The 12,048-nt window shown below is 41.0% G+C and overlaps 1 protein-coding gene across 4 annotated transcripts in view; it reads right to left on the reverse strand.

Moving 5' to 3' along the window:
* The window catches only part of SLC35F4 (solute carrier family 35 member F4), a 222,348-nt gene that overhangs the window by 3,634 nt on the left and 206,666 nt on the right, over nt 1-12,048 (reverse strand). For all 4 annotated transcript variants that reach the window (XM_032482098.1, XM_032482097.1, XM_032482099.1 and 1 more), the window contains 2 exons: nt 6,755-6,880; nt 4,695-4,887 (listed from right to left, as the gene is read on the reverse strand). In XM_032482098.1, coding sequence (XP_032337989.1) covers nt 4,695-4,887; nt 6,755-6,880 — 319 coding nt within the window. The remainder of the gene's footprint in view (nt 1-4,694; nt 4,888-6,754; nt 6,881-12,048) is intronic.

Below are 12,048 nucleotides of genomic sequence, written 5' to 3' on the forward strand. Positions count from 1 at the left end.
ACCATAAAGGTTGGTTGGGCCAGAGGTTAAAAGCAGGTGACTGATTAAAGTTTGGAGCTTTCTCCCTTGTTACTTTACTATATCATGCCATAATCCTGGACGGCTGAAAGGTCCTCGTGTTGCTGCCTAATGGAAGATCTGTCCAAGGATGGCCTATGCTGTTTTATTCCCTCTCTCTTGAGGGGAGCATCATATAGGCAAACAAAGGTGTATTTAGTGTAATTCACTGAACCCCAGGGACCTTTTCCACATCCTGGTTTGTGCACAGATAACCCCAGGGCAAGTCTATAGAACCAGTGTAAGGTATAACTCAATACCCTTTAATTCATATCTTTGGACATTTTAAGCTACATATCAAGTTAAAATAATCATCTTGATCAAAAATACTTGTTTTTGAAAAGAAAAACAATGATAAATTACATAGTATTATTTTAACAGAGTTCAAGCCGATGTTTGTTTTAGGGGTTAGAGAAATGAGTGTTAACTACAAAAAGTCCTCATTTCAGGAAGAATCTCTGTGGAAGTGACTCAGCCATGTTGCCTGTATCTCTGTAGAACCAAAGATGGTTCTAGAACCATTCCAGTTAGAAAAATGTTCATTCTACTTTGGTTATCTATAGTTCTTGCTTTAGTTAAGCTCACTAACTTGGTTATCTGGAGTCATTTGTGCCTGTTAGAAAGAGACAGTGGTTGGATTTTCACAAGACTTGGGCTTCTTCATAATTTTCATACAACAGCAGTGGCGATCAAGGCAGAGGCCATCCTAAGTCAGTAACTACTCCTCCTTCATGGTGGAGTTACAGTGGGGATGAACATTCCAGCCCCTCAACTCTCTGCTCAGACTCGGAGTCAAACATGGCAGATTCTAACAGAATCTTCCGGGAATTTATGAAACTCAGCACAGACTCTGCTGAACTCCCCAACTCTCACTTTATTGGCTGAACTGGATATGTTAGCAGATTGAAAGGAAGTGTTGGTGTGTGGCTGAGAACTGAGCTTTTCACACTCGACAAGAACCAGGTGGCTTCACTGAAATGGGTTATCTGCTTTTCCTTCGTTCTTGAGATAGAACGCTTAGAAGCTCTTTTGACAACCTAAGGACAAGACTGTAATTCAATACATTATCTGTAGCATGGGGCCCTCCCTGCCCGAGCCGAAGTGGGCCTCAGACATGGCAGGGAAATGGATGAGGCCAACATGCATTTGGGTGAAGGCACTCCCTGTAAGACAGGCCAACCCGAGAGCAGGAGCAAGGCCAGGTGAACCTAAGCAAATTTAAGCTGTAGTTGCAGGTGACGTGGGGGAAGGGGACAGCTCAGAGTACAGCCTGCTGTTTGTCACTTAGATCTGACTCCCAGCCCTACTCTGGCTGGATTCCTAGGGAGAAGACAAGGTGAAAATAAAAACTTGAGAGCAGGAGCACTGAAGATTGTAAAACCCTGGGGTGTGTAAGACAGGAGAGAGGCTGTCTCCTCGTTTTGTCAGAGCAACCCTGGCACAGAGAGGACTCGGTGCACTGGGTGGGCCTGGTGGGGCAGCTCTAATGGCACCCAGTGGATCGTGGAGCCCACGCTGCTTGGTGGAGAACTACAGAGTTAGTGTGGTGACACCCAGCCTGAGCAGGCTTGCTTAGAAGTGTGTTTTAGACTTGGCAAGGGGGCACATTGGTGGAGGGCCACTCTGCAGCGAGCTGGAGGTCGTGTGTGCACAGCTGGGGCCAAGAGTCGGTGAGATTTTGGTTATGATGATTCCCGATTAAATTGTTCTTGGCCAGGAAATGATCCAGGTATTTTTAATTAGGGGGTTTTGGTTTCATGAAAAGACCGCTGTTGATGGATTGCTACTCAACTCAGCACAGGTTACGAGAGGTCCTAACTACACATTTTTGGCTTTCAAAAGTCAAATTCAAAGGATCAACAATTAATGTTTGATCCCTCTCTTGAGTGTTTCCTGTCTTGTTTAAGAGCTCCCCCTGTGGGCCTGGGCCAAAGTAGAAGAAGATGACCCAATGTCTTTGTGGGAATGAGAACAAGGGCATTTTTCTTCTTCTTCTTCTTCTAGGAATTGCAGTGCCTCTTCGGATTGTCTGTCACCCGGTAAAGAAGGTCAACGGAGAGCTGGCAGAAGTGCTGCAGGTCAGTGCGGTGGGAAACTGCAGAGCAGGCACAGAGGGTCGGAAGGCTGCCCTCGGGTGCCGGGAGGGAGGAGGAGCAGAATGAAAATGGTTTGATTCTGAGTAAAGAGACTCTGAGTCATTGGGTGTTTGTTGTTCAGCTGCTTGGTGAGAAAAGAGCAGGCCTGTTATTTTGAAGTTCCCCTCACAGCACAGCTTGAAAGTGGGAGCCTCCTGGCTGCTCAGGTGAAGGAGACAGCCTCAGAGTTAGGGGCTGTTTGGAGAGAGAAGATGAAAAAAGACTCCAGGTGACTTTTTCTTGGTCATCAACTAGGCACAGCCTACTTAGCAGGGCGACCACACCCTGTTCTTTTTCTCTTGCTTGATGAGGGCTTCCTATCTCAGATTCATTCTCCAGACACAGCCAGAGTGGACTGTTTAAAATGCAGATGTGAGCCCGTCATCTCCCTGTGTAAGGGTCAAGTGGATTTTATTTTATTTTATTTTATTTTAATTTATTTTATTTTATTTTCCCTGTATATATATTTTTATTGAAGTATACTCAGTTTACAATGTTGTGTCAATTTCTAGTGTACAGCATAATGCTTCAGTCATACATGAATATACATATATTTGTTTTCATATTCTTTTTTTCACCGTGAGTTACTACAAGATATTGAATATAGTTCCCTGTGGTATACAGTATGAACTTGTTGTTTAGCTATTTTATATATAGTAGTTAGTATCTGCAAATTGTGAACTCTGAATTTATCCCTTCCCTATCCCTGTTTCTGTTTTGTAAATAAGTTTGTCCTTTTTTTGTAGATTCCACATATGAGTGATATCATATGGTATTTTTCTTTCTCTTTCTGGCTTTCTTCACTTAGAATGACGATCTGTAGGCCATCCATTCAGGTTTCTGCAAATGGCATTATTTTATCATGTTTTATGGCTGAGTAGTAGTCTATTGCATAAATTTACCACAACTTCTTTAGTCATCTGTTGATGGAAATTTAGATTGTTTCCATGTCTTGGCTATTGTAAATACTGCTGCTATGAACATTGGGGTACATATATATTTTTGAATTAAGATTTCCTCTGGATATATGCTCAGGAGCAGGCTTGCTGGATCACATGGTAAGTCTGTTTTTCAGTTTTTGAGGACTCTCCACACTGTTTTCCATAATGGCTGTACCAAACTGCATTCCCACCAACAGTGTAGGAGGGTTCCCTTTACTCCACAGCCTCTCTAGCATTTATCGTTTGTGGACTTTTGAATGACGGCCATTCTGACTGGTGTGAGGTGAGAACATGTTGTAGTTTTGATTTGCATTTCTCTGATAATTAGTGATATTGAGCATTTTTTCACGTGTCTGTTGGCCATTTGTATGTCTTCATTGGAGAATTACTTGTTTAGGTCTTCTGCCCATTTTTGGATTGGGTTTTTTCTTATTAGACTGTATGAGCTGTTTATATATTCTAGAAATTAAGCCCTTGTCAATCTTATCTTTTGCAAATATTTTGTCCCATTCCGTAAGTTGTCTTTTTGTTTTGCTTATGGTTTCCTTTGCTGTGCAAAAGCTTATAAGTTTAATTAGGTCCCATTTGTTTATTTTTGCTTTTATTTCTATTACTTGAGTAGACTGCCCTAGGAGAACATTGCTGAGATTTATGTCAGATGATGCTTTGCCTATGGTTTCTTCTAAGAGGTTTATACTGTCTTGTCTTGTGTTTAAGTCTTTAAGCAATTTTGAGTTTATTTTGTGTATGGTATGAGGGAGTGTTCTAACTTCATTGATTTACATGCAGCTGTCCAGTTTTCCCAACCCCACTTGCTGAAGAGACTTTTACTCCATTGTATGTTCTTACCTCCTTTGTCAAAGATTAATTGACCAAAAGTATGTGGGTTTATTTCTGGGCTCTCTGTTCTGTTGCATTGATCCATATGTCTGTTTTTGTGCCAGTACCATGCTGTTTTGATTACTGTAGCTCTGTAGTATTGTCTGAAGTCTGGGAGGGTTATTCCTCCAGCTTCATTCTTTTTCTTCAGTACTGCTTTGGCAATTCTGGGTCTTTTGTGATTTCGTATAAATTTTAGAATTATTTGTGAAAAATGGAATCCAACCCCTCCATGTGGCTTTCCAGGCCCTTCAAAACCTGCTTCCCTCCTGAATGGCATCTCCTTCCTTCCTCCCCCACTGCTCCTACACTAGGTGTTCCCACCACTTTGAGTTCTTTGAATGCACCATTCACTCTCCTGCCACACCATGCCACACATGAGACACAGTGACAGCGTATGGTACATTATGAAGAATGGACCAGGCTACTTGAGGACCAGTGGTGATCAGAGAGGCATGGGTCTCCAGCTCAGACTTTAACCCTTGGGAGGTGTACTAGTTGGATAGCGCTAATCTCATCAATCTGTAGGCTGCAAAGAATCTTTCGATTCTTAACCAACCTTAAGTAAGTTTGGAAAACAGGATACGGGTACCCAGGGGAATAATCCTACTATGACAATTTAACTACCCAAGGAAAAAGCAAGTGACATAGGGAGTAGAAGACAAGACCTGGGGCCACTTACCCAGCCACAGCCCTGCCATGCCACAGAGACAGCCCCACGGCAGAGCTGCAAACGAGGACCAGTGCTCCACCTTGGTGAAATACAGGATGACTGGGGTGAAGGAGATGAAGACTAAATTGAAGAAACCCAACGTGGAGACGAAGTGTGCCGCTTCACCAAAGTTGGCACTTCCGAGAAACATCTTAAACAAAACCTAGAATGGGACAGAAATACCTTAGCCACACAGAGACATTGCTGGATCAGAAAGGTAAGCTTTCCGCAGCGAACCAGCCCAGAGTTACTGCTCTACTTCTCCTTGGCCCACCGTCTCCATGGCATTAAGTGGGCTGCTGAGATAAGGAATTCCAATGCCCTAGAGCCTTCACGTGAAACAGCTAATGCCATCAAATGAACTCCACGTGGCGTTCCGCAGGGAGGCTGCACACCTGTGTTAACCACCACCATCAGTTATGGGTCCAGGGTGGATGAGAAATGAGCACAGACAAGCCCAGAAACATCTAGGATTGAGATGCCATCAGTTCTTCCCTTCAAGCACAGGATTCATATCACCCTTATTTTGACAGGTACTGAAAACAAAATTGGACAGAGAAAGCCCGTCATTATGTTGTTGAGAGAAATAATAATGATGTCTTGGATTTATAAGCACTTTCCTCTCTGAGCTTAAAATATTTTCACAGATACTGTGTTTATTCTCCAGGTTTTAAAAAGTTTTTTTTGGAGGGGAATTATAAATCTGGTTCATAGAAAGATGGCAAGGAGATGTAAATGGCTAACCTAACACCATACATCAGGCTGGGGAGGTGCCAGGTCTCAAGCCCATATTTCTTGGCTTTTTAACCCCTCTGCTTCCTTTTCTAATCTTCAAACAATGTAGCATAGAGTAGATCTTTTCTATGGTGCACAATGGATTTTTGTGCATGTCAGCAAATATTACTGCCCCAGAATGAATATATCTGTAACATGGCCAGGGGGTTCTCTCTCTGAAAGAGCCATCCCAGGCGTATGGCAATTCCAGGTATTGCTCTTAATTTTAACTAAACATATTGTTTTTTCTCTTGAGAGACTTGATCAAGAGAACTTGGGCACGCGCTAGTCTTTGGTCACATCAGACATCTCAGTGGAGTCTCAGTGGAGGGCAAGTTAGGCACTAATGGCAACTGAGTGAATGGTGGTTAAGCTTGTCACAGAATCAATGGGCCAGGGCTGTCAATATGGAAATAGACGCAATGTCCTCTGAGCCACAGTGCTGGTGAATCATCAGAACAGGCATCCAGGAGGGATGCGAAGGGCATTTTCTGCCTTTCAGAGAGAACTTTCTCATTGAAACACCAGGAGAGGTGAAAGAGGAGCAGTTCTTTAGCTACATCCAGGAAGCTGGCTCTGAAAGCGGAGCTTTGGTGAATAACCTTTTAGATCTGTTCTCTTCGTCCTCACTTCTGAAGTCAGGGACAGTGACTCTGAATAGAGTCTTCACTGATGACAGGCAGCTCCAGTGGAGAAAGAACTGTGAGTGTATAGTACAGATCCAGAGTATTCATCAGAGAGGAAAAAGAACTCTTCATTTAGCTACTAACATGGCATGGAGTTAATGTGTAGCAAATCGTAAGCTCTCAAGTGATAGTTTATTCTTTAACACCTCGTTGTATTTGAAATAGTGACCATCAGTAGTTAAAGAAATGTAGAGAAGTCTTTCTTAGCCCCTGCTACAACTGGTTAATGATTTGGAAAGGGCGCAGGCATGAAGCACAGGCTTTGGAGTTGACCAGTTTGCATTTAAATCTTGGCTCTATCACTGCCTAACTGTATGATCTTGGGCAGAAAGATCTTACTCTTTCAAAGCCTCAGTTTCCTCATCTGGAAAGTGGGGATAAGTACCTATGCCTCATAAAGATGTGTTAACACAGGTGAAAATTTCTGGCAACTGCCCAGCCTGTAGCAAGCACTCAGTAATTGGTACTTCTTATTATTTAAATCATCATTTTTTTCCTAGACAAGATTTTCTTTGTCTTTCCTTACTTTATGAAATAACAGTTGACTACATAAGAAAGTGCACAAAATACCTTATATAATGCAGATGTAGAGGCTGAGCCCACTGCGAATGCCACTCCTATGATGGAATCAGCATGGAAATTATCTGCATACGCCATCATGACGATGCCGGTGATTGCCATTATTGCAGCAACTATCTGTCAGATAGAACGCAAAGAAAAATCTCTTTTAAACTGATGCTTCCATATCCCAGAGTAAGCAATTGAAGACTTCATGGGTAAATGCTTCCTCAAACCAAATTACCTTTTGTACTTCACTGTTTAAATACAGGAGGGTTCAGTACCAGGAAGAAATCTGTATGTTCATGAGACATACGGAGAATACAAAAGCTGCTCACATTCTTGTCAAGGGCTAATAATTTTATTTTAATTTTTTAGCTCAACTTCCTGGTGATTAATACCCATATTGGTGAAATTAATAGGAAGTCACTTCTTAGCATTTTCTTCAAGTAGTTCAACATACGTTTTAATTAGCACTTTGGGTCAATGAATGTTTCTGAAGGTCTCCACATAACCAGAACTTGATTAGGGACACAAAGTATTGATGCATCTAAGAGGCAAATTTTAGGCCAAAGTAGAAAAACAAAAATGAGAAAAAGGAAAGAAAATAATCTCTCGGTGATTTATAAGGAGCAAGCTGAGTTTGCACTGCCACTTGAAAGTCAAGGAGGCTAGTTCTTCCTTTTGCTTACATGCAAATTAAACCACAGAAAGATAGTTTCATTCAGTTATTCTATTCAGCATTAACTATATCAAGTGAAATATCAATAATTTGTTTAAATCATAATGGTTTACTGTAAATTAGTATGATCCTTGGTATATTCAAAACAGGAGTCCACTTCCTTAGTGAAATGCTGGTTTGCATCTGTTTCTTAATTATCTCGAACTAGTTCTACCGGAAAACATTTTAAAGCTACAGTAAACAGTAAAATAACAACCCTGGAATAGGGAACACTATGTCATTTCCTTGTGAAATAATCCCACTGACTTTAAAATCACAATGCAACTTTGTGAGAAATTTATATATACATGGTGATTAATTTTGTTAAGCTTCAGTTCTGAGTATTCCCAAGTAAATCAGTTCCTCTGTATACAGCTTTTTCACATACGTGATTTTTTTTTGGCCCTTTCAAATATTATTACTGAATTATTCATTACAACAAAATGTCAATCTTTAACGTGTAACTGTAGACTTGCTGGAGGCCAGTGCGAAATATGATAACAATGACATATAATTCAGACACCGTTTAAAGCAATTCTTTTGTTAAGGCCCAGCAAAGGCAAGGGCAGTGTTGGTTTCAGAGCCGGCTCCATACTAAAGCATCTTTTATGAAAAACAGCATGAGTACTTGAGAACAGACGCTGACATGTCAGCAGTGAAAAACTGTCTTCATAAGGCGTTATCCAGGAAGCTGCTTGATGGGAGGCATTGCTCGTGCTGAGTGAGCATCCCACTCTAAAGCTCCCCGGCGTGCGTGCCACTTACAGTGTGCCTCAGACTGCAGGGAGTGGGATTTCATACACACCCTGTGAGGCGTCAAGGAAGTTTTCCAAACAGGAATAGAGTCATAAATAAACATGGTGAAGGGGTTATCTAGACCTGGAAATTCTGTGAGGGTTATCATTTTCCTTGATTTGGGGATTTATAGTTCAGCCAGGGATTTGTAACAATTCTTTGGGCAGTCTGATTTCAGAGACATGAAAAGTCACACATTAGACACTGAGAGTTTCTGATTTGTTTTTGTGTTTAAGTAACATTCATGGGTTGAAATATTCAGATGCAGGTAGATTTCCTTCATAATGCTGGACTTGTAGGATAATAATACTGAATTAATATTTGTTTTCTCTCTGCTAAGCATCAGCTGTGTCTCCTTGATCAAATAAACAGGTGGTTTCTTCAAGGAATAATAGAACACAGTGTTAATCCTGATGAACTTGAATAGGATATACTGTTTCATATTTTAAATTATTACAATTATTCTATAACATATGTAACATCTGGGTTGAGGCAATTATGTATATGATTTTTAGCTTAGGGAATTCTGAAAACAAACAATCCATACCAAAAAAAAAAAAAAAGGAACAAAAACTGAAAACACTGTCTGGAAAGTGTTGAACATTTAATACCATTATCCCCAGGATATGACCCCAGCTGGGAACTTTTCCTTTTCTGAGTCAGACATTAGTAAAATTACATATGCATTAGATTTCTATTATAAGTTTTCTCAAGATAGAAATTGGACATGGACAAAGATTACATAATTTTATAGCAGTTCAGAACTATAACCATGATGAGCCTTAGAGATCTCCATTAAATTTTATATTCAAGTGCTTGTGAAAATATTAGCCTAGACCACTTAAATTGACATATCAATTACACCCATGTCTCTCTGAATTGCATTCATGGAGAGAATCATTTTTCACTTCAGGGGGCCAGACAACGCTGTTAGTTCCAAAAGCATGAAAGTCTGAATATTTGTGATGTTAGAAAAATTCCTCTCTGTGGTATGAACAGTTATTTATAGGTTAATAATTTATAGATTATAAAGGTTTCCTGGGGGGGGGAAGATAAGTTAAATTATTTTCCACATTTCTATTTAAATTTCACAACTGTCTGATAGAACACATTTTCTATAGCCATGTTTAAAGGTTTTTTTTTTTCAGCGTTTCTTATCTACACAGTTGGAACTAAGGGAAGGGAGGTCAGCTAATCTAGAAAATGCAGGGAAACATTAGGTGGAAGGTTCATCTGGAGTGGTTGTTCGGATGGTCCTGGAGTGGCTCTGCCTGGCACCGTTGGTTAACTGCAGAGCGATTAACCGCTCTTGAGATTTCTGGAGAACAGGTAACCCAAGCACAGGCCTGAGCCACATGCATTTTCATTAAAGGATTAATAGTCTGTCTTCTCAACAGAAAAACACAAAATGATTCTTCTTGGGCTCAGGACACTGGAAATGTGCCTGCTTTAAAGGAAGCCAGTGCTTTAAACATGGTGTTAGAAGTGCTCCTATGTGCACAGCCCCACGCTGACAGCCACAAAAATGCTTCCGAGCACAGCTGCATCCGTATGAGGGGCTCTTCTGCTGAGAATGCACCATCTCATGCTGCCACCTGCTTGGCTTCAGAAAAACGTGGTTTTCCTCACAACCTACTCTAGTTCCCACCACTAACCAGAAGTGTCTAAATAAGATGGAAAACCCACCACTACCATTCCTTGAGTCTGATCTGGGTGGACTGTCAATAACCATAGTGACCATAAAACTGCCAATGACTCATTTTTTCCTTTTTTTTTTTTTGAGATATAGTTGATTTACAATATTGTGTTAATTTCTGGTGTTCAGCATAGTGATTCAGTTGTACATATATATACTCTTTTTCATATTCTTTTTTATTATAGGCCATTACAAGGTATTGAATATAGTTCCCTGTGCTACACAGTAGGACCTTGTTGTTTCAGGGCCTCATTTTTAACTTTCTGAACTTCTGGGTCCTTTCACATCATGGTGTGTCCGTCTGGGGTGAGTACCCTAAGGAAGAGGATTTATTTAGTGCATTATCCCACACGCCACTTGAGTGACACCACTGCCTGAGCCAGCTGCCTTCTTCTGCAGGCTCGGCCCCCTCTGAGGGCCTCTGTGTCAACTCTCAGGACAGTCAGAGGGTGACCATGAGGCTGTTTGAGCCTGTTCTGAAAGCCCAGAGAGGGTTTTAACAGCAGGCCGCTGGTGATCTCGCTGAGCTCTGTACCACTTGTGGCCCTGCCTGAAGGCTAGGCTTCTTTCTCCTCTCAAAGAATTAGTTTATACAGATAGAGACTAGAGAAATATCTGGCTTTCGGGTGTTTTTGTTTTCCTTCATCTTCATTTTCTTCCTTTTTTGACTCAGGCCCTCACAAGGGCCCAGTCCTTCTCTGAATCTCTGGGCAGGTTTGCCAGCCTTATTATAGTCACTTTGTTTCCCACTGACAGATGATTTCCTGAACTATTATTTTCATAACAGCATCTTTTCTAGGGTTGAGGGTATTGAGATGAACCTTTAATTGCTTCTCTTTCTAACTGTAACCCAAACATCTTTCCTTACTTTGCCTTGTGGTTTACTCCGTTTCTGAAGCTGGGTGGAGCATGGAGGAGCTTCACTGGTTCACAATGGCCCCTTGAATCCCAAGGCTACGTCAGCCTCTAAAACGGAGAACCTCAAAGCTACACTGCTGGCAGCGCCATACTCAAGTTCAAGACTAAATGTCAGCAGCTGAAGGTGGGATATACATTAACATCTTGGCCAATGAGACCTGCACTGATGATCATCTGTGTTCCCTCTGAGGGTATTTGGATAGAGTCCATTTCCAAGGAACCATGGCTACACAGAATCCTTAAACTTGTCCACATGTTACATATAAGATTCTGTGAAGAATCATCTATTTTACTCAGATCCAGTGAAACTAGACAGGAGTTAAAAATGTGAGAGATGAAAGAGGTTGGCAGTCTATAGTTGTCCAGAAACTGTGTGTGTGTGATGGAGAGTGGGGGTGGGGGTCCCTGAGACAGGTCAAACCCAAGAGGTACAGAGCCTCAAACTAAGATTCCCATCCCCACCCCTCTGCCACACAGACGTGTGTTTTTATATGAATAAAACTGATCTTAAAATGATCCCAAAGGAAGACCAGGATGGCAAAGAGGGAAAGAAACCACAGAAGACCATCAGCAGATGACCGGATAAAGAAGATGTGGTATATGTATGTGTGTATATATATAAAACAATGGAGTACTACCCAGCCATAAAAAAGAATGAAATAATACCATTTGCAGCAACATGGATGGACCTGGAGATAGTCATACTAAGTAAGCCAGAAAGAGAAAGAAAAATACCATATGATATAAGTTATGTGCGGAATCTAAAAAAAAATGACACAAATCAACTTATTTACAAAATAGAAACAGACTCACAGACATAGGAAACAAACTTACGGTTACCAGCAGGGAAAGGGGGTGGCTGGGATAAATTGGGAGTTCGAGATTTGCAGATACTAACTACTATATATAAAACAGATAAACAAGTTTCTACTGTATAGTACAGGGAACTATGTTTAATATCTTATAGTAACCTATAATGAAAAAATATGAAAAGAAATATTTATGTATATGTATGACTGAAACATTATGCTGTACACCAGAAATTGACACATGGTAAACTGACTATACTACAATTTAAAGAAAAAGAAATCACAGAAGAAAAGACTCAAGAGTGTGCATGGAGGGTAGGCTAGACCTATTGACTGCACCTTGTCGAAGGGTTTATGGATTCCTTGT

This window comes from Camelus ferus, chromosome 6 (assembly GCF_009834535.1).
Source record: "Camelus ferus isolate YT-003-E chromosome 6, BCGSAC_Cfer_1.0, whole genome shotgun sequence".
NCBI lineage: Eukaryota > Metazoa > Chordata > Mammalia > Artiodactyla > Camelidae > Camelus > Camelus ferus.